At 40.2% G+C, this 23,494-nt stretch overlaps 1 protein-coding gene across 1 annotated transcript in view; it reads left to right on the forward strand.

Moving 5' to 3' along the window:
• Nucleotides 1–23,494, forward strand: part of CLMN (calmin) — a gene marked incomplete at its 5' end in the record, with an annotated part of 69,528 nt that overhangs the window by 41,536 nt on the left and 4,498 nt on the right. The window contains 8 exons of the mRNA XM_084208018.1: nucleotides 8,634–8,695; nucleotides 11,183–11,278; nucleotides 12,847–12,930; nucleotides 15,434–15,526; nucleotides 16,787–16,974; nucleotides 18,746–18,939; nucleotides 19,929–20,011; nucleotides 21,188–22,555. Coding sequence (XP_084064144.1) covers nucleotides 8,634–8,695; nucleotides 11,183–11,278; nucleotides 12,847–12,930; nucleotides 15,434–15,526; nucleotides 16,787–16,974; nucleotides 18,746–18,939; nucleotides 19,929–20,011; nucleotides 21,188–22,555 — 2,168 coding nt within the window. The remainder of the gene's footprint in view (nucleotides 1–8,633; nucleotides 8,696–11,182; nucleotides 11,279–12,846; nucleotides 12,931–15,433; nucleotides 15,527–16,786; nucleotides 16,975–18,745; nucleotides 18,940–19,928; nucleotides 20,012–21,187; nucleotides 22,556–23,494) is intronic.

Here is a 23,494-nt window from a genome sequence, read left to right on the forward strand (position 1 = left end):
GTAACTCTTGAAGCCTCCCAGGATACCTCCCAACAGGTCATTTAAGTCAAATGGCAGCTCCTCAGGAGTATGTGCTGGTACAGCATGCTGGAGTATGCTAGGCTCTTGCATTTTATAAAATGCATCTTAAAAAGGATTTCTACTGTAGTTCAGCTTTTTATCCATTTTAATCTAACTTTGGCAGCCTATGGTCTGCCTTCATCCATTTTTGAATGCTGGTTGCCTTGCACTGCAATACAGCACCTTATATAGTGTAGCTCCCACCTCTCACTTCTTGTTTTTGGTTTTGTGTTCCTCTCTGTCCCTCCAAAAAAGGCTTGTACCCTCTAGTTCAGATCACATGTCTGGCCTACAATGAACAAAGCGTCTGCTGATTCCTCCAAAGCCAGAGGATTTTTCTCTAGTAAATATTAATCTCCATAAATCTCTTCAATCTTTTGCTCTTAGAGTTCATGTATTTCTGCATGTCTCTAATATTCACCTGATTACCATTCTCCTCACTCTATTTCTTCTGTGCTGTTTATTGGCTTTGATAAGAGACATTAAAAGGAAGAATAAGTGAGATAGGGGCAGTAGGCAGCATGGCTCTGGATTCTGCACATCCATACAAGGCCACTCCATTTCTTGAGCACACCACTAGGTTTTGGAGGTCCCTGCACTGGGTTACTCTTTCTGGCTTTTACTACTGCTCTTTCAGTTCTGCAAATAGATAACTAAGTTTTCTTCTGAACCTCTTCTAGTGCTGTGGTGTCCAGAAGGCTTTGTAAGCATTCCTTGCTTTGGATGATGTATTGGTCGGGTAATCTCGAGTTGTTTGGGGACAATGGGGGAAGCAGAAAGAGAAACTCAGAAGCCACCAGCACCCCAACAAGCAATTCTTTCTGATTCCAGGACTTTTGCAAGGTAGTTCTGTGACATATTCATGGTTGCTTTTCCTTACCTCATTTTAGAAAATAAAACCACTCTCTTTTAAGTTTCCCACAGGTAAAGGCAAATTCCAAAGATGATATGCCTCTGGCAGTTGTCTTCTCAGCCTTTCTGTATCATCCTGTGGTGCTTTAAAGATCCTGGCTGAGACAAAGACTGATTTGTCTAAAGAAGCTCAGGAAACTGCCTGGGACTCTTCTGTGGAAAGTGGATGTGTTGCCAGTCCCCTGCTCCTGTGTTTTCTTCATTCTACTCACAGATTTAATTGCAATGGTTTCATATGCATAAAAAAAACCAGTTAAACACCAACCTGTTAACTGACAAATATAGGAAACAGTGGGACTCTGGGCACGTGCTAGTTCTCATCTGATTCTGAACATCAAGAAATATCCCTGACACATAATGTGGGTTTTGTTTGGCTTCTTTGCTCATCTCAAATTATTCAGGCTTTAGCACTGTTGTCAGATGTGATGTATAGCAGAATATCTTACTGCATTTCAGATTCTGATGTCTCAACAAAGTTAACCAGCCAAAAGGATTTGTTTTCCTCTCTAGAAATGAAAAAATGTGAAGAATAAGGAATGCTTCACAGTTTAAGCTTTCTAGGTTTGCCATAACAAGTAAAGGTAAATGCCAAGTGGAGATGGAATGGACTGGACTCTGTGACTAGCCCTTACTTGCTGGATGTGGGATGGTTTCTGGAGGATGATGTATTTTTCGTTTTAGATCCCACAAGATAAGAATGGAGATCTTTCCAGGGATCACTTAGGAGTGATACGTAGAATACTTGTGCAGATGCTGATATGGCTGTGGGACATACTTCTCCATGTGGGAAGGAAAGGTCTGAGCTGGTAAAACCGTGTCAATGTGAACTTTATTCAAGAGCCATTTCTCTAACTGATAAGAAGATAGGGCTAAGGGGTGCCTGGATGAACCTGGCAATTGTGATTTCATTAGTTTCAGAGGGGTGCTCCTGATTTTACTTTTCAGCAAGTACAGAGAATCTGACTGCATATACTAAAGCAGGTAGAAAAGGTGCAAGAGGTTGAAATTGAAGTTAAGCATTGTGCTTTAAAGCAGAGTTCAATATGCCAGCAATGACAGGGGTGGGATGTTTTGCCCACTGCAAAGCTGGGGACCTCAGTCCCTTCAAGAAACATCAGTGGTCCCAGGAGGTGAACCATTTGGAGAAGCCAGTACTAGTGCAGCAAACAGCACTGGAACATCATGAACTCTGGGAACAACTCTTGAACCACAACATTATTGGTTGTTGTTGCATTTCTCCTAATGGCACCTGCTGGTAACAGCAAATTCTGTTTCATTTCATACACAGAAGGAGGTATTTTGGTCCTTGAACAGTGTGTAATAAACCACAAGAGGTGTCCTGCACAGCCTGAAAACCCCTTGCTGGATCAACACTTAAGTCACTTTTTAGATCAATTTCAAACCTGCTGAATTTAACCTAGTTACTACTTTATTTGGGTCCAGCAATCTTCACAGTAAGCACTGGTGTCTGTTTCATTCAGTGTTCAGAACAGAATTGCATTTCTCTTTTTTAACCTTGTCAGATTTTGTTTCATAACATTCCTGGTATGTAAATGAGAATTTTTGTTATTCTGTTCAATAACATTTCCCATGTATATAAAGAGTAATGTGAACAAAGATATTTGCTCTGTGATTGAAGGGTACATGGAGGGGAATCTTTACCATCTGCCACTACTAAATTAGTTTTCAAGGGAGAATATAAATCCCTCTTATTGGAAGCTATTTTGATCAGCTCTAATAGTAATATTTTATGTAGGATTTCTCTTCCAAAGCCCAATAGAATTTACAAGTAAATTCATCTAATTCTTTGGCAAGAGAAACATCTGTCTCAGACATTATGAGGATTGAAGCACTAAGAGTTTTTTAGAAATCTCATATTCATCTTGTAGAATTTGTCTGGTGCATGTAATCTTAATATACCAATTGCAGCAGTAAATATTTTGCTATAACCAGACACTGAAGTCCAAAAGAAACCTGTTTAGCTGCAGCTAATGAAAACGTAATGCTTGGGATCTTACAATATTTGTGTTCTGCAGCACCAACCTGAGCTTGAAAGCATTTTGAACCAATAAGACTTGGACTCTGCAACTTCGATGGAATGAAAAAACCTCAAGCTTTCAACACCTGCCATAGAAATTTAATAAGGACCCTAATAAATGGGTCAGTTTCAATAAACAATTAACTTAACAACTTCATCTGGAGGGCTTAGAGGCCCTGATCATAAGAGGTAACTTGAGAGCAGACTCATGTTATATAGTGTAGTTAATGTTTGCTTTAGAAAACCAGGGCTTTTAAGATTTAATATTTCATGTGCTCCAGATTACATCAAATTGGCATATGGTACACAACAAAGCCTTCAACCCCTGTATAGATCAAACAGAAAATTTATATTAATCTTCTAAGCTGTTTGGGGATTTCTTAAGTACAAGGAAAATATAGAATTCACAGGAATTCATAAGCTTATAAAATTAATTTTGTGGGCAATTTGGCTAAAATTTTTTCTTATATTTTGATTATGCCTTTAAAATTCACACTCCTACAAATATGGATATTTTTATGTGCTAGTACTGAGTATTCACAGAGCAGTGTTGCTGGACTGCACCACATACTCAAGAGGAGTGTTTTGAGCTCTTTTTTCATCCTCTTTTGAAAACATTTAATAGAAATTATGTCTCTGAGCATTCATAGTTCAATGTGTTTAATGTAACTCTGTGATGACATGAAACAAAAGTACAAAATTTAATTGCACTTTTCCCTGCCCTACTTTTCACATTTCATCCTAAACTCTCCAGTTTTTTTCTGTCAGTTGCTACCCCCACACCCAGTCTCTCTCGCTCACCCCCCTTTTCCTTTTGTTACAGTACACCTTTAATCATCCTCCCCATGCCAGATGTGTTGCTTGCATGTGCTCTGTCCTTGGGCTGTGCACCTGAACTTTGTCCCCTGTATTGTATTTGAACAGTAGAAGGTCTCCCAGACCAGGATCCGTCCTTCCCTAGGGCTGCCCGTATCCGGGATCTGTCATCAGCATCCTGCATCCAGTGCCTGACCACGCACTCTCCCTAATGGCATGGGCTTTATTGGCCCATAGGCAATTACTTGCATCTATCATCATCTCAAATGAGCATTTTTAGGTAAAATCTATTTTCTAAGATGTCGGTCTGGCTTCCTTTGTGAACACTGTTTGCAGAGAGAAGAGTATTCACATTTGTTAGTATGATGCCTAGTAATCAGAAATACCTAAGCTGTGTCACAGTGCAGGAACACCCACTTTAAAATCCAGTTCTCATTTTATTTAGTGGCCTGGAGTTCAAAAGTGGCTTGTTCAGTGTGTGTTCATTAGAGACTGATTGATTGCTTCACTCTATGAACGTGAGTTTGGGGGTGAGGAAGGCAGAAGGAGAGGAATTTGCATTTCCCAAGACTTAGGGTGTCTGAACCACGTTCCACTTTGGAGTTAGGCTGTAGTATTTAATTATCATGCATTTCCCCATCTATTTTTGTTGTGTAATAAGAAGTGTCATTTTCCCCTGATCAAAGACATTGGCAAATGCTGGGATACATCCAGAGCCAGGCACATTATGAACTGGTTCTGTGGTGGCCACTGGGTACTTACAAAGTGAATATGGGGCCATTATCCTGGCAAGTTATTGCCTCTGCAACCAAGAGTGGTCAAAGCATCCTCTGTCACAGTGAGATGGCCAACACCTGCATTTCCATCTTGAAAACCTGCTTCTTGTTAATAGCATGGGTATCTATAGAGGCTGAGCTTGTGGTAGAAAGAAGGAAGCTGGATTTTGTGCTTATTCCAAAACTGGAATTTGGCAAGATGTCTGGAAGGGAAGTTGTAAATGCCAAGCCAGCTTGGCCTGTTGTGAAGGTTTTAACATCATTTGATGATGATATCCTAGATGAAATGCTAATAGGTTTGGAAGCAAATTTAAGTGACCTTCTGCTTTGCTTTGGGAGTAATATCCATACATGCAAATCAAGCAGTTTCCTGAAACTGTAATTATACACTGACAAGTGTTCTACTCAAATCAGCTTCCATGTTTCATAGTTCCTTGGAGTGCCCAGCCCCATGGTGGTGTGCCTCAGAGGATTATTCATAACTGGTTCTACAACAACAGAATAAATAGTATTTAGAAGCAAATCAATATTTGCTATCTCCAATTTGCTGGTGAACATAGAGGTTCTTAGGGATTGGCTTCCTGCAGGTGATGCAAACAGTAGTGACCTTTGAGGAGATTTGGGAGGGGGAGAAATGGCATTAGCAAATGCCTGTGGAATTTCTAGACTGATGGGGAAGGAAATAGTGCCACACAGGAAAGCAGCAGAACTCCCTTGTGCATTGGCGGCCTAACCTTGAATTTTGCCCAAGTGGTTTTTGAACTAGCTTAGTTTTATTCTTTGAGGAATTAGTTTTTATTCTTTGAGGAATTAGATTTTATGAAGCAGTACATCTTTGTGAATATTGAATACTGACTAGGGTGCAGTTACTGGGGCTGAGCCAAATTCTGCCAAATTCTGCTGTCCTCCAGGACACAGCTGTGGGGCTGTGTGGGTTATACAATAGGATACACACAATCCTAACAGTACACCTTTTTCTTCTCCAGTGGCTTCTTTCCCTCTAAATTATTGCAGTTAATGCCTGTCAGTGCCCTACCCATGCCCTTTGACACAAACACTGTGTCTCTTACACCCTCCTGTGAAAGCATCTTGTAGTTGAAAGAGTGTGGAATACCCAGCTTCTGTGAGTGGTCAGAATTTGTCTCTAAAATCTTTCTCTTATATCAATGTCTGAGCTGAGCTGAATCAAAAAGGCAGTTCCTGACTTTTTACCTTCCAGCATTACATCTTTCAATTCAACCCTCACAGCAGGCATCCTTTTTTCCAGTATAGGATTTGTTTACAGGCCAGCCATATGGTGGGTGTAATTATTATTTTATAATAGTGTTATTGCTCTCCAGCTGCCCAGTAAACACAGTGCAGTTTTAGCAAACTGTACACGTAAGTATAGGAACTTTGGACTTGAATGATTTTCTTCACTTTCATATAATATTAGGTGTGAAGGAGAAAAAAATATTCTATTTAATTTATAGAAACTGCATAAAGTTTACAGAGTCTCTACAATCGTCTTAAATGAAAGTTGTGTGGAGAGGAGGGCTGTGCTGAAACTGGGAGGTCCACAGTGCTGGAGCAGAATAGCAGTTAAAGGCACACACCAGTAAATACCTGTGCTGAACTTTTCCCATTAAATCTGCCATCGAGCATATGGACTGCATTAGGGGTTTGTGTGCCTTAGGGATTTTATAAACACATTTCCTCTCCTTTCCTCTTCCCATTCCAGTTACTGTCGCTTTAGAATTTTACAGAATCAAACAGTGCCCATTCTGGGGTCATCAGTCTTCCTGGAAAGAAGCTGTTTGCCATAGAGACAAATTCATCTCAGAAACATACTGTCTATGTATGCAAGTGCTTTCTTGAATGTGCCTTTTTTTAATGTTTGGTGTGTGAGCTTCCCAAAGCAGTAATACCAGCTTGGCTCACCCATCCTTTGAGGCATATGTGCAGCTCCTGATTTGCATCATGGCAGAAATTCTGCAGCAAAATTAGGAGCCAGTGTGTGCTCAGTTTTATGGATGATCTGTAAATAAACACAGCTCTCTTTTGCATCCTTATTTACACTGAAAGTGAAGGTTGCCAAAGTGACTGGTGAAAAATATGACAAAAAACCAAGCCTCTGATGAGACCAGAAAACACTGTATTTGCTTCTGTGAACCTTTCTGTGTTTCCATTTTGATTTTGGTTGACACTGGAAATCTGTACATCCAGCCCATTGATAAGGTCTCCTTTTTCTTTTCTGAAGCCTGGCACTAGTGCCCATCCAAGCATTCCTCAGCATTTCAGACAAGTTAATGGGTGGCCCTGCTGCCTACTGCTAGCTCCTCTGCCTGTTCTGTACACCTGTATTTGAACAGAAAGAAGTATATCTGGGAACAGCTCTGGCTTAACCTCCTCCCACTGTCAAAGGTTAATTTTAACAGCTCGATTGTCAACGTTGCACCCTGGGCGACGCACAGCACTTCTGCTGCTCAGCTGTGGCTGTGGGAGTGAGTGCATGGAAACCCAGTTCTGAAGCTGAGGTGCTGAAGAAAGCAAAGCCCAAGAAATATGTGACACATCTCTCAGTTTATTGTACTTTGAGATTTGTAGGTGGTAAATGCTGTGGGTGTTTTTTACAGACACTCCAGAGTCCTAATATAATTTACAGTTTCGCTTGGAGAGAGCTGTTTCAAATCTTTGCACATTCTTCTAAGACATTTTAAAAGAAAAGCCAACAGCAATAATTAGTTTGGCATTTTCTATGTTTTCTAAAGCACTTAAAGGGTAATGACTTTTTTTAACCAGTCCTGGAGAAAATCAGGTTTTATGGAATAAGACGACTTAAAAGGCCTGAATGGACATCAGTGACAGATGTACTTCATGTTGAAAAGTTCTATTCCACTGCATCAAAATAAGGAAAACAGTTATACATATGATTAGAGGCTGCTGACCCTTTGGTTCAAATGATCAAAAAGAGCAATATTAAAATTTGATTTACAGAAGCTACTGCTTGGCCTGTAATCAGTCTGACCAATAAAAGCAACCCAGACTTTTTCAGACTGTGATTTCCCAGTAGATAGGTTAGCTGTTTTTGTAGGACTGAAGAAACACAAAGTGGTTTTAAAATATATTTGATATGCTCTATGAGTAAATTGAAATACTAGCATATAACTAGTTTTAATGGGTTTTGTCCATAAATTGCCAGATTTCCTTAATTCAAGTGAAACTTGGTAACCACTTGAGAATAATTGTCTTTAAAGTGAAATATTGCTTTGACAGTCTACTTCATTTATATTAACTATATGGTTTACTCTTTTATATTAGAAGGTAAATGAAAGCTGGTCAGTAATATGATTCCCCTTACACTCTTGCCATAGTTCACTATGGAAATGGATTCAGGAAATGGCAGATGTGATTAAAAACTCCTCAGCTGGCCCAAGAGCTGTTTGTACAGCACAGTTTTGGCGAGGACAAGCGCTCCTAGTCGTATTGCAGTATAAATAAAATGGTTCTTCAGCCTGGGGACTTGGAATTTTGATTCTAAATGCACTAGTTAGGAGACTGGGAAGATGGGATTTCATGAGGCTTTTCCATTCATAAGAATGAAGACAAAAATGCTGTGCTGGTCCTGTTGCTTTGTGCATGCAAATACATTGGAATCCACACCAGCCCAATTTGCATGAGGGTGTCAGAGCAATAATCTTATAAATTGACATAGAAGTGTCAAGCTCAGAGAGTGACAACACTGGAGAGCTGCGCCCAGCACATAAACGTTCACCTTGCAGAAGCTGAACACTGAAGATTGCAAAACTAAGAAATTCCTTCCTCCTGCCTTTTAAATGCATCTACAAGCGTACAGCTCATGTCTGGTCAAAGAAATAGAATAAAACACTGAAACTGGACCTTATATCTCCTGATTTAGAATATATTTGTTTTATTCACCAAGTTCTCATGAATTCTAACTCTTTTGTGCATCAGTTTCTGAAATTTACTATCAGTTTTGTTTTCCCTCTTCTGGAAAGTTAACTGCTGTTTTTTGTTTCTGATATTTCTAGTCGAACGCGAAAATGTACAGAAGAGGACCTTTACCAGATGGATAAACCTGCACTTGGGAAAGGTAAAACTGACAAACAGTCTTGATATTGGGATACAAGGACATAGTCATAGACAGATTGCAGTTAACCCCTCTAAAGTAGTTAAATTTTGGAAACAAAGTTGACATCTGTGCACATTTTGCGGAGAATGAGTGGAAGCTCAAAGCCTGTTTCTGGATTAATTAAACTTCATTTCCAGGCACAATGAAGGCTTGACTGGCTTTCATCATCTCAGGTGCATTTAAATCTTTAATGCCATTGCCTGTTACCATGAGGGTAGAATTTTCCCATAGAATGCACCCACTTAAAATCAAATATGGTTGAGGCTCTGAGATGATGATGTCTGTGTTCTTCCCTGAACTGGAAGTTTGAACATCTAAGGAATCATGGCTAAAGAAAGCTGTTCTTCAGAACCTGTCTTCATCCCAGATCTGAAGATGGAAAACAGTAATTCCTTGTCAGTCATGTTATTGGGGGCAATAGGATGGGATCTTCACATATCAATTTACATCAGAGAGCTAATGTTTGGACGTCGTATCTTTAAGTTGTAATTGTTTCTTAATGACACCGTAGTATGCCTCTTAAACCTAAGATACTGTTCTTATTGACAGTAGATAAGCACTACCTCTCCTGAGTACTTTGTCATGCAGAGAATTTTTTTTGGTGTTGAGGTTGAAAAGAGAAAAAAAAAAATCCTGATATTACTGAGACAGCAGCAATGCTTAGTGTAGGATCAAGGAATGAGGCCAGCTTCCTGACCCACTCAGACTGGTGATTGAGCTTCACAATGCTTTAGTATGTGCAGTTAAATTTCAAAAAGTACAGAGTGGGGCTAGGTTTGGGCTGACTCTCAGTTTAGTAGTTCTTGAGAAGTGATTGCATTCCAGACACAGTAAAGGGGTTTTAGAAGAAAAGCATCACATATATAGTTGCTTAAGTCCACTACTCTGCAGTGAGTGTTTTTGAAGGCATAAAGGGATCCTCTTAAATCTCACTGGAAAATCAGAATAAGGCTAGTTGGAAATGTTTTGACTAGGAATTGCTCCCAAGGGCCTCTCAGAACGAAGACAGTGTTACATGATGCTTTCGTGAATCAGGCTCTAGGGCTTTAAACTAACTGCAGGTTTGGAACTTGTCAGAAAGGGTTGTCAAATATGTGACTGCAAAGAAGGTCTTTGATTTACTGAAGGAAAAAGGCTGAAAAAGGCTAAAAGGGTGCTGTTAATTCTGGTGTGCCAGCCATATGAAGTCTTAGAACCTTTGCAGGCAGGTCGGCTTTCTCTGAGTGCATAAAGTTTTTTTTTTCCCTCTATGATTCAACAAATAAAAATGCTTTTCTGGAGAAAGGGTGAAAGCTTTTTGCTTTATCAATGTATTTCCTGGAAGTGGCGTGATAAACATAACCATGTAAACAATGACAGCTTCCCTGAAGCTGTCTCTAATTTCAGGTGATTCCCTGAGGAGACTCACTGAGAAAGGTGTCTTCTGCCTTTATCCTCACAGAGGCACTTCTTACAGAGTGGCTTCTTTTTTTCAGAGGCAGCAGTGAAGTCTTCTTGCACTTCTTCGGGAAACTTTCGGTGTGATCGTAATTGGGTCATCTCTTGAGAGGATCTGGCTCTGCTGATCATGGGATAATTTGGAGTAGTCTGAATTTCTGAGCTCTGTTTGTTCTTGCCTTAAGTACTGAAAAAATAGAAAGTGTTTGGGTTTTAGTCTTTCAGATAAGTTATTTAATTTTGAAAGGAAAGACACTTAGCTCTCTTTCATGGAGCATTGTTTAGTCTCTTGGCTAGATTAAAGACCAGTGATGAAAATGTGTGGTCCCAGTTTGCCAGGAGCAGTGCTCAATCGAACAGAAGTGTATTGCCCAACCAAAGATGAAAAGATTGGGCTCTTGAGGGACACGTGAGTGAGTGGCACCTGAACAGACTCAATTGCTGCAGCTGTGACTACCCCTAAGGGCTGAGCTGACTTGGCTGTGTGCCTTGAAGTGCACACATCCAACAACACTGCCGGGAAGCGAGGAGATGGTTCCCTTTGGAAGAGTTTGCTGAGAAAAGAGACACAATACAAGAAGCTGCTTTTTAAAGTACTTAGAAAATGCTGGGAGACAGAATGGCACCACCAGAAGCCTTTGACATGAGAAAGGACATTGTGGCTGGCTGGATCATGGGCTTATTTCTGCACAAGGTGCTATTTGCTTCTGCTGGACGTGTCTTAGTCGGAGGGATCAGCACCCAACCCCTGGGTGGTTATTTCTCAGGCAGGGTATTTAGGGTTAGATTCTGTTATGGGAAATCTGGAGTAAGTCCTTGTCTGATTTCAGTTTTAGCTCCAACATTCATAGGACAGAATTGCCACTGATGTGAAGAACAATCAGCTCTTTCTTACAGCAGGCTATGATTTACTTCTTGGATCATGTAAAATTCTCCTTCCATCTCTCTGAAATTATGATGCTTTATCAAAAAGCAATGTTTTAAAAACTACCTGGTTTCTTTTCTTCACAGTGCAAGCCTCCTTTGAAAGTGAAAGACTTGTTTATTGATATACAAGATGGCAAAATCTTGATGGCACTCCTGGAAGTCCTGTCAGGACAAAAGCTGGTATGTACAGAGAGGGGGAAACCTGCATACCTAGGAGCTGGGTATGTTACAAGCAACAGTGCCTGGATATCCAAGGAATAATGGTGAATTTGGGCCCATTTCTTGCATAATGTAGTAAGAATTTCAGCAACTTTGTTGTCATTTCCTTATGTTACAGGAGGGTGTCCTGAGCTATAATGTAGATTTCAAGGAAATATGACAATGAGGTGTAAATGGTGGGTGATCAGTGTTAATGTTCCTATCCCTGAGGGTTTTTAAGGCTTTAATACTTTAATGCTCACACATTCCATTTGGAGATTACCCAAGTTATGTTACCAAGAAAACACATATTTGCTGTATCATTTTTTTTTAATCCCCAAGTTCTGTTTCTATTTTGTCTAAGATGGTTATGGCACTCAGTAGCTCTTCTGATGCCTGCTGTAGGTTTGAGTTTCATTCATGGATTAGATGAATCAATGACTTAAATTCATTGATTTAGATCATATTAGTAAGACTAATGAAACCTGAGTTTCATTCTGGTATCCTGACTCAGGCTTCATTAGTCTTACTAATATGGTCTAAATCAGCAGGGTAAAGCTTTACTAATCAGAAACTTCTCTCCTCCCTTCTTTGTAAGAGCTGTGTAAAGTTCCACATACCAGAAATGGAACACCCAATGCAAATATAAATGCCCAGTTGATTTTAATGTTTTCTTTCTCCATCAATCTTGTCATCAGAGCTCTCCTGTGTGTGGCTACCACGCTTGGGTAAGAGGAGCAGCTGTCTCACCACTGCAGATGCACCTGGTGATGCTCTGTAGTGACTGACCAGCTGCATCCCCTGCAGCAGGATTGCCCCCTGAATCTGTGCTCGCACATTCAGAGTCAAGAATATTTTTTAATATTCTTGAAGGTTGGCAGAGCTGCAGCAGAAGTAGCAGTGTCTCTCTGTGCATTCACACAGATTGCATTGAGGGCCAGGCTTGAAATGAGTTGAAGGGGGAGATATATCATGATAAACCCTAGGCTATGCTTTCACAGGTCAGGGGAAGGTGAGAGAAGGGGGTAATGTCAGCTGGCTGCATTTCTTGTTAGCTGTTTCTGCACATATGGGATAAAAACAGTGGGCCAAAGTGGAATTGCAGGGAGACAGGCATGCAAAATCTTTCATTTCTGCCAAAGTGAAGGTTTTTGCCTCCCGCCCGCCTGTGCCTGCTATTAAAATTGCTCATGCTTCCTAATTAGGATAATTTCATATAATTCAAGACAAAAGAAAATCTTTTATTATGAATTTTCAGGCAAACCTGATCCTGTGACTGAACATGACTGGGGAGTGATTACATAAATAATCAATGTGGCAGGTCCAAGAGAGTGGTAACATCTGGGGAGCAGGAAAGCTGGTTGCTCACCCTGTTTTGCTACAATCATGTAGTTGAAGCATTCTACTGCTCACAAAAGATGGCAATAATTTTCCATAGATAGATTTCCTTAGCTTTATTTTGCCTCAGTGCTTGTAGTGTTTTAATCTGTGTGTGATGCAGTGAATGATTCCATTAGCTTTAAAAGCAGTGTGGCAATTCTTTTTTCCAGATGCACGAATACAAATCTTCAACCCATCGCATTTTTCGTTTGAACAACATAGCCAAAGCACTTAAGTTCTTGGAGGACAGTAATGTGAGTATTTTCAAAGACTGGGCTTAATATTTTCTCTTCGTGTATGCTGCAAGTTGTGATTGTTGCTAATCTGATATGCTGCATATATGCAAGAGGAGTGTACTGCTCAGGAGGCTGTGACTTACCTTAGCAGCAAGGCTGAAAAGCCACATAAAAATGCACAACAAGAACACCTACAGAGTCTAAAGCAAGGATTATTTGCTCATTTTATATGTTAAAGTTCAATGGTATTAAAGGATCAGGAACCCAATATTAAAAGAATATAAAAAGAAATGCAAGTAATTTTTATGATCTGGGTCTTAGTGGCATTACTTCAGTTACACTGATGGTAGATGACTTTCTTTTCTCAGAAATACTTTCGCTTATGGAAATCATTTATTTATCTGGTAAACTGATTGCTGCAGCAGCTGATCATGAATAAAAAGCAAGAGAAAGTGAAACTGGGAACATGATATAAATGCATTATTCCAGGAATCAAAGCCTTACAGGGATAAAACTTCCCTCATAGTCAGGGTCATTCCACCACAGCATCACTTCCTACAGTTGTAAGTGGTCAGACCCTGTAGCTGGAAATGATTAATTCCTTCGATTTCTCCTGTGATGGGTTTGTTCCAAAGCCCTGTGGAAGTGGCCTGTGTGTTGTTGAGAGTAATGGGGTCAAGAGAAGCGCCAACCATTTAGCAACTCATATATGTGGTATCCTTAGATCCTCCAGAAAGAATTAACAGATATTGGGCTGTTTCCTATAAAGGATTCAAGGTTAAACTTTATGGCTCAGGAAGGATCAGTGTGTGCAAAACCTTGCCTTGTATGGGATGTTCCAACAGCAACTGGTGTCCCTTTGAGGCTTCCCTGCACTGAGCTTAGCTCCTTCCCCAGCAGCAGCTGCAGGAGAGTTGCTGCAAACCCCAGTGCAGGAATGAGCATGATATGAGGTCTCAGCACATCTCTTGTGACTTTGTAGGTATGGGAGGTTTAACACCCTTTGCCTTTTTCCCCAGGAGAGGATGTGAAAGGTCAAGAAGTTGTCCAGTAACTTCCAGGTGTTCCAGCTTCCCTATGGAACCTCCATCAGTAGGGGCTGATCTGGCCCTAAATGTGTACGTCTACACGTCCTGCTGTAGAACTGCTAAGAAATATTTTACATATTCCCATATTTCTTAACAGTTTCCCAGTTGATGTTTTTTACCCAAATCCAGCTAAGGCCCACTGGCAGATGAGATTATTTCTCTCTGTTGGTACCAGCATTTGGCAGAGCTGCAGGTGAAGCATATCTGGTTGCCAGGACCTCACTAGGTCCTCAATCAGCAAGGCCAGGGAGGAGGAGCCTTAAATGCAGGTGGCTTTTTAATTAGCAGTGCTAAAAACTACTTTCCTCTGGATTTCCTGTTCCCTTAAGAGTAAGCAGTCAGTATCTTCTATCTGAGTCTCTCTTCTGGGCTGGGTGACAAACATAAGCAGCAGTAAGAGGACGGAGCTCACACTAAACAGTGAAATGATAAATGTGACTTGCTCCCCATATTGGAGAAACTGTTATTCAAATGTACTAAGTCCTAAAGGTTTTCCCATGCCAAATACCTTGGAGCTAGCAAGAAATCTGATCCTTCACATATGACAACTAGAGGCGTCTTCTTGCTAAAGCTGAAAATGTTGTGCAAACCACTAGATAAAGAGTTATTTTGCTTTCCTTTTTTCAGCTTAACCAAACCGGTTAGTGAAGGGTGGTGATGAAAGTGTTGGCAAAATGCCTCGGCTGCCAAGAGCTTCAGGGTTAGACATTAAACCCCAGTGGGTGGAACCCGACAGTGTCTGTGGAGCTGGGGCAGCAGGGTAGAGCCCTGCTGAGTGATTCACCGTGTCCGTGACTTCTCAGAGATAAATGGGCTGCTGGGTGCCATGTGCAGTACTGACAGCTTCCTTGTTTCCTCCCTCCTCCGTGGCCTTTGCCAAAACCAAATCTGTGTTGTCTAAGAGAATAACATCCTGGTGTTATCAGCTGGAAAAAACCTCAGTGTGGGAAAGTCTGGAGTTTGCTTGGATTGGGCAACCCTATCCGTTGCTAACTGATTTAATCAGAGCTCTGTGACAAGCTGTGTAAGGCAGGACGAGGAAGGAGAAAGGAGATGCATAGAAAAAAGAAGGAAGCAGATCTTACTAGGATTTTAGATTTTTGTATGAGAAATTACTCTCTACTTTTTAGGAGTGGGGTCCACTGGAGGGGACCCCATCTTCCTCTATTTTTGTACGGAGGAAATGCATTTGTAGTCCCAAAAATACAGAACTGAGTTCACTTCTGTTCTGCAGACTATACTGGGGATTTCAGATAGGAGTTCCGGGAGAAGAGTGATTGTGATCAGGGCAAATTTTCATGAGTACAGATTGCAGCATTGCTTTTTTGCTGGCCTGTCAGTGGCAGGAGTGACATATCCAGCAGACTCAGTGCATTTTTTGCATACACCTTGCTGCTTTGAATTTGGCTCTGAATTTGTGATCTCTCCTACAGGTAAAGCTTGTTAGCATTGATGCAGCAGAAATAGCAGATGGAAATTCCTCTTTGGTACTTGGACTAATATGGAATATAATCTTGTTTTTTCAGGTAATAAAATTTGAATACTTTAACCATAAGTAATCAGTCTTCATGGTATCCATCTATTTCAGCTGAATACTGATTTTTAAATTGGTTTTTAATCCTAAAGAACATAATTAATCATGCTAAACCTGAGCTTTTCCCCTCCTAATATACACTAATTTTATACTTGCAGCTGCTTTCATTTTACTTCATTGGACCTATTTTGATGTAAATTGGAGACAATTTAAACCCTCATTTAACTTGGACCTGAATTAGAGCTTCAGATTACTACTCTCCCTTCTTTCCTGTGCCTTCTCAGGGTTCTGTTCCAGATTCCCTGGAACTGAACCAATGTCCTGGGTATGGTTCCAGGTCACAGTTTATTTTCAATAACCTTTACTGGATTTGGTCCAATGTGGTGGGAAATTCCATTTAGAATCACTATTCTCTGGAGACTTACTCAACACAGCAAAAATTCCAAACTGTTATATATGGTCATATGAAAGATCTCAAAGGACCTGGAACTGATAACACGTATTTGAGCCTGAAAATTGATTTATCCCCAGGCTGAGATTAAAACTGCTCTCTAACCTACCCATAGTTTGAAAATTACCTTCTAGACAATCCCAAATTCTAACGGACAGAGGGAGATGGAGGGAGGGTTCTGCAACTCTCATAAGACTGTGAGGCCTTTTCATTCTCTTGGTCTGATTTTAAAAATGGCTATAAGGTTAAAAACACGGTCTCAAAGTTGCACTGGGGCTTCTCTCCCTGGCTGAGCTCCTGAGGATGCACAGTGCTGCACAGAACCAGTTTGGCAAGGCAGACTCGCAGGCAGAGCTGGTGTGACCAGAACCTTCCACTCTGGCAGCAGAGGGCACGGGGGTGGGGGTGACCCAAAAGCAGCAGAGTCTCAAATGTCAGTGCTGATCAAGGACAGGAGTGCTGCTGCAGGTCACCATTTCTTGATGAAAAATATTTCACTCAAGCAATTCCTGTGAAGAGAACAATTTCAGTTAAACTAACTTTTCTTTCAAGGACATGTTTCTTTGCTTTTTGTTTAATTTGCACAGTTTGGCCTGAACTGGGAGCTTGCCCTTTCTGTTGCCTGGGCTGCTGCTGGCTGTCATGCTTGTAAAATACAAGCTGAAAGTTAAAATGAACAGGTTTATAATTAAAACTTAAAATTCAGCTGTGGCACTGATCTCTTTAAAGTTTGCATGAAAACAAGGACACGATGCAGCCAGTGATAAAGCAGAACACTGTGTATTTCACCTTTTATTACAGATTAAGGAGCTTACAGGCAATCTCAACAGGAACTCCTCCTCCTCCAGCCTGTCTTCTGGGCCCAGTGGTCCAGAATCAGACACATCCCCCAGCACTCCCAGCGTGGAGAGAAACATGTCCATTACAGTGAAGGATCAGCGGAAAGCCATCAGGGCCCTTCTAATCTGGGTTCAGAGGAAAACCAGAAAGTAAGCTAACAAACCCTTGAACAAAACAGTGTCTTGCCACCTGCCCCTCTGAAGCTGAGTCTCTTTTCTCTGTCCTGCCCCATTGGTGTGTTACCATGTGCTGTGGCTTCTTCTGCTGTTGAAGGTGGGGAGCACAGGGTCGCTGCAGGGGGGTGTTTCACTATGACCGTGTGTTTACAGCAGCCATCTGACCTTGAAGGCACTGCTGGCTCCACAGTTTGAGTGTTAAATGTTAACTTGCACTAACCTGCTTGGTTCTGTTTAAAACAGGATCATTCTCTACTCCCCAAACCCAGCTTTCATGCAGTCTCTTTGACATCTTTTGCTGATTAAAAGTTAGGTATGACCAGGGAGTGAACTGAAAAAATAAATGTACTGAAAGACTTTATCAGCAGCCTTTTGAATTAAGGAGTAGGCTGGAGGAAGCTTCTCTGTGCACTACAGAGTACCTTGAAGGACAGAGCCCCTACCAGAGTCCTTCCTTCCTCAGTGTTAGAGAGGGGAAGGGGATGAAACTTAAGTCACTTCTCTTGAACTTGTAACATTTGAGTGGATTTCTACTGCACAAGACATCTCTCTCTTCTTTAATAAAAAAGTGGTTTTTTTCACCAAAACATTTTGTGTAGTAATGCTTTATCCTGGCAGAGTTACTGACAGGTTAAAAAACTGTAGTGTAAGATGTCTCATGCACATGCAAATGCTTGGAGTGTATTTTACATGTATTGTTATTTGAAGTAGTGACTGGCAGAGAGTTTTTATTAAAGAGGGCATGTGTCAAAGTTACTTAAACAGGTTGGTTAGCTGAATATTTGGCTTTTTTGTCTCTGGATTTATATCTTGCCTTCGAACACAAATTTTTTAGTGTTGAGGACAAAAATTTACATCTTGAATACTTGGTCCTGTGAACCATCCCTTGGTTACCTCCAGTGAAGCTAAGGGTACTTGTTGGGCAGATAAACTTGTCCCATTGAGATCTGTAGTTCACTGCTGCCAGTGCAGACCATAGAGGAAGTACACTTTTAGTCCAAAATAATGCTGATGTCGTTATTAATAGGTGGTACAAAGAAAGCGAGGACCTGAGAAGTTAAGGCCACAGACTTTTCAGCCCAGTCAAAGAGTGCAAATTGGAAAGATCTAATAAGAAAATTGTTCTTGCAACTGCAGTATTTAAAACATAATAGCATCATTGTAATCCTGTTATCTCATGATCTGTGCAGAATTTTCTATTTTGGGACTGTATTGCATGTGTGATGGCTGTTTTTCCTCCAAAACCTTGGGCATCTAACACTCTTGTGGTTTATGCATATGCTGACACCATTTGCATTTGGCAGATTTTCTGCTATAGAAGGCCAAGTACACAGGAATGTGAATCATTTATGCTTATGTGTTTAAATATTTAAATCTTGGAAGTTTTCCCAAGCTATGGCATTAAAATGATGGAGAACAACAGAAACAGGAATCACAGAGACATTTGGTTTTGTGAATGCTAAATGTGGTTGCTGAATTCTTAAGGGCTTTGTTTTCACTAACTACTTCCTTCAAGCAGGTTGGTGTCAGCTGTTAGCCACACCAATTCAGTTTGTGAACCCACGTGTTTTCTGAATGTATTTCTAGATGTTGAAATCCAAAAATATCTCAAATATGACAAGTGCTACTCAGCAAGTGCTACTCAGCAAGTTATGTTTTAACTTTCAGGAGTCTGAAAATGATGATGCCTTTACTTTGGATTTTGTAACAAACACCCATGTAAAATGGATGTACTTCTGTTTAGGTATGGCGTTGCAGTCCAGGACTTCACAAGTAGTTGGAGGAGTGGCCTTGCTTTCTTAGCCGTCATAAAAGCCATAGATTGTACTTTGGTAGACATGAAGCATGCACTGGAGAAATCAGCACGAGAAAACCTGGAGGATGCTTTCAGCATAGCACAGAATAAACTGGGTGTCCCTCGGCTCCTGGAACCCGAAGGTAAACACATCAACTTTGCTAGGTAACCCTCAGTCTACAATGAATTCATGAACATTGCATTGTGATACATACCAAAAACCTCACAGTGACTAGGCTGCTGACGGGATCAGTGTGCTGAGCTTTTTGATAAGAAAAATAAAAACGGTCAGTGGCTTGTAATTGCATGCTTCCAGTCATATTTGTAATTGTATGCTTCCAGTCATTTGTAAGCTCCTTGAGGTCAAAGATCTTACCATGGCTTTAGCTATGCACACTGGTCCTGTTCATGCTTAGATGCTTTGTGACATCTGCACTCTTAGAGGGCGTTAATTGTTGTGCTGAGGGGTGTCTCAGTGCATTAGAACTGTTCTATAACACCTAGGCTGCAGAGACTAAATGGCCTTCCAGGATGAGCTGTACAAGGCTCCCATACCAGGTAAATGGAGAGATACCCATTCAAATGCACCTGCATCTCCCAGTTTCCCTTTACAGTGCATATATACACACATGTATTTATACCTGTAAACCTAAGTGGGTATGTGTATATAAAATATGTATACATGGATTTCTTGTCGTTCTTTTTACTGAACTCTATGAGGCTGGCACTAGGCCTTGGTGTCATGATTGAAAGCAAAATTGCATTTTCATCACCTGTTAGAAGACTGGGCCATCCTGCTAAAAATAAACCTCTGTATTGTCACTCAACAGCAGCCAACTGTCTAGTGACAACAGCATGAATGGCAGTATAAAAGTGAATGAAAAGGGAACCCTGATCGGGGTTCAGTATGTGTTTGGAAATAGGAAAACATGAATGTGAATGGGATGTTGAGAACTCTGTCAAGTGCCATCAGCAGTGAAGAGCATCTCTCTTATCTGTCAGAAAAAACGAGAAGTGTTTGTAGCTGTTATTTCTGTGCCCATAATGGCAGGATAAATGTCTGGCAATCTGTTCCTCTGCAAGAGCATTTCAAAGCTGTGCGTGCTCAAGCCCCTCGCTGCTGTCTCCACAGATATCATGGTGGAGTCACCCGATGAACAGTCAATTGTGACATATGTGGCACAATTCCTGGAGCACTTCCCAGAGCTGGAAGGGGTATGTGTTTACTGCTATGTCGTGTAATTTCTTTAATTTGCCTTGGTGTACGTAATAAAGTCAGATTTATTTTCTAGGTTTCTTTTTAGCTATTTAAAATAAACAACAAACCTGGATTTAATTTTTTTCACATTTTTGTTAAATCCAGTGAAATGGGCTTTCATTGTTGATTACTAAAATGCTTTAGGTAGAATTGTGCTTTTATACATTTACATCCAATTGTAACTCTCAGAGGTTAGAATTGGTTTCATAGGAATCTACTACTTTGCTATATCAGTTTTAAATAAGGCTGAAGTTTATTCCTTTATCTATAATGATTCATTGGACTTTGAATTTAATTTTTACTTCTATCTTCTCAAGTTTGAGGGCCATGATCAGTCTGAATTTAGTAGGTATGAGACACAAGACACCAAAAGCTGAATCTTGTCAATACAACAGTAAAAAGCACTCAATAAACTGCAGTTTAAATGACCAGGACTTTGATGCAAAAATAAAAAAATTGAGGATTAAGTAAGCGTTGACAGTGTCAAGAATTGGCAAAGGCCTTTTGGAGAAACAAGCATTTTCTCTCATTTCTTGACTGAAGGTTACAGTTGGCATATATTTTGTAGCTGATAAAATTGGTGGGCATTACTACAGTAATTGGAATTAAAATTATTATAGTAATCTAATAATTATTATTAGATTAGATGAGCAATAAGATTGTTGACATTAAGACTTGTTGACATTTTTATGAACAAAGTTAAAAACTACCTTTCTTTTAATAGAGTCTGTTGGAAGGAAATAATCTGGTATATCAATATATTTCACAGTGGATTTATTGGAGTTGTTATAAATCTATTAGTTGTTATTCCCAGGTTTTGGGATTGTGTCAAAAAGCCAAGTCAGTTGTCTCCATAGTTGCAGCAGGGAAAGATAAATACATTAACAATTGAGGAGTAGGCTTGTCTGCATTCTGATCTTCCTGTACAATTGCCTTCTTGACATTGAGCTTTGTTCAAGGAACTTGACTTGCCAAATTATTTTTGCTAATTTCAAAATAAGTGAGTTATTGATTGGCCATTCATAAGTTAATGGACTGAAAGGCTAGGTGTTTATTCTTTCCATTGTGTTTGGGAAATGTAAAATGGTATCTGAGCTAGAATTTCTCTTCTAATGGTGTATCATCACTTACAGGAAGACTTTACAGATCCTGACAAGGAGCTTCCAATTGAGTCCACATATGTCCACATCAAAGACACACCATCAGAGAAGGAAGGCAAAATCTTGATTTTAAGTGAAAATGAAGAAAACATGTATACTGTTAATCATGAGAGGAGTCATCCAGCTCCTCCAAAGGTCCATATTCATGATATCCCTGAGAGAATCCCATCAGAAACCACTTCTGAAAATTGTAATGGGAAACTGAGTCAAGTGTTAGGTGATTTACAGGGAACACCTGAAGAGGAGCCTCAAAGGCCTACCTCACTGACAATTGCAGGACCTGTCAGTTTTGAATCCAATTCCTCTTGGGAAGTTCTAAATGATAAATTCATGTCAGGTGAAGAGAGCATCTCTGGTGATCCACTGAAACAAAATTATGACCTTTCTCCAGCTGTTCTGACAGATCAGAAAAATTCTGTTGACTCTTTTGAAGAATACTCTGAAGAACTGACTAAGGAAACCCCTACTGAATATGACAATGAAACCAAGAGCCTTTCAGCCAATACTTCTTCTTTGAGTCCATTATCCTGGACTTCAGGTATACTTACAGATGATTCTATTAATAAAGTAGAAGACAGCAAACCCCAGTCTTCAATTCTTTTACCAGAAGATACATCAAAACAAGAAGATACACAGAAGTACGTTCTCCACCTTCTAAATGAGGAAATACAGACACTTCCACAAGATGAACATACAAAGGAATCACCTGTCCTTGAGACAACAGAAACGAGCCCTTGTTCACTGAATGGTTCTAATCTCAAAAGCCAAGAACTATCTACACAGCAGGAAACATCTGATGACTCTCTCTCAGATATACCTAAAACTCCAGAGGACCTGGACAGCTGTGATGAAGCTGAATCTGCAACTGAAGTAGTATCCAGTTCTTCAAAAGTATCCGTGATTCCCCATGATCTCTTTTATTATCCACATTATAATGTTCCCATATCAGCAGTTCTGAATGCTTACCTTGAGCCTTGTATTGAAGGTTATGACACAGGAAATGAAAGAGCTTCTTCTGAAACAGTAACAGATGTTTTACATGACAAGAACTTACCAGAACAGGACCACAAGGAAGATGCTCCAGAGCCAGACTTGGAGAATAAGCTAGGTACCCCTCCATCAGAAACAGATACTGAAAACAGCGAGGAGGAAACCACAAAAACAAGCAGTCTCGTGAATTCTTCGGATGAAAAAGAAGTGCCATTACTAGCAGAAGAGTTAGAAATAGAAGAAGATGGCAACAAGGCCACCAACTATGAAGATTCCACCAACGATGAAGATTCCACCAACCATGAAGATTCCACCAACCATGAAGATTCCACTATTCCGCAACATCCTGAGGTATTTTATTAACTGCACTTCTTTGTGTATATATGTAGACTTAGCATCAGATTCCAGCAGTTTTCATTTGCTTTCATTGACTTAGCATCAGATTCCAGCAGTTTTCATTTGCTTTCATTTTGCAATGTTTGGGAGAAATACTTAAAATGTACTTGATTTCCTGTTCCATAACGCTGTTTGCCACAGCCCCCTACTGGAATGAATGGAATTGCAGATCCCTGAGAACATCTGAAATTAAAGAGAAAATAAGTCCTAATACTAATGACACTACAAAAATGTGAATTTATATTATGTTTTAAAATAATTTGAGGCTTCTGTAATCCCTAAGCATAAAAGATTACCCTAAAGTACAGCAAAAATGCGCCTTTTTATTATGTTTTAAAATAGTTAGAGGTTTCTGTATAATCCTTAGGCATAACAGATCATGAGACAGGGTATTTCTAATAATCTGCTATGAGATTAATAGAAATTAGTATTGCTTCTAAAGAAAGGATACAGGCAATGATAACTTTGTCTCAATCCAAGTAAGTTTGCCTACAAAAACAATTTGAGTAGGATACGTTACATGGGTGAAATGAAGGCTTCTCTGCACTGGAGGAGGAGAAAGTGGGTACTTTGGGGGTATTTGATTTAGGCAGTTTGCTCCTGCATCTCTTCTTGCAGACACCAGTTTTGAAGTGCCTTGCATGTTTTCCAGCACAGTAATTTTTGACAGCATTTTTCAGGAATGAGTGTCCATTTAATGCTGCTCTACATGTTGCTTATGCACATTGCTAGAACATGTTTTGGTCCTGACTCTGACTACAGAAATGAAGTCAGTTTGCTGTTAAGTTGAAGGGCTAATTGGGGGTAGATTTTTAAAAGTCTAGTGGATTGCTTCAAAGCGCCATGTCATGTCATGACTTCGTAATAGAAAGATCTGACTTTCCAACTGTATGT

This window comes from Fringilla coelebs, assembly GCF_963513975.1.
Source record: "Fringilla coelebs genome assembly, chromosome: 6".
In the NCBI taxonomy this organism is placed as follows: domain Eukaryota; kingdom Metazoa; phylum Chordata; class Aves; order Passeriformes; family Fringillidae; genus Fringilla; species Fringilla coelebs.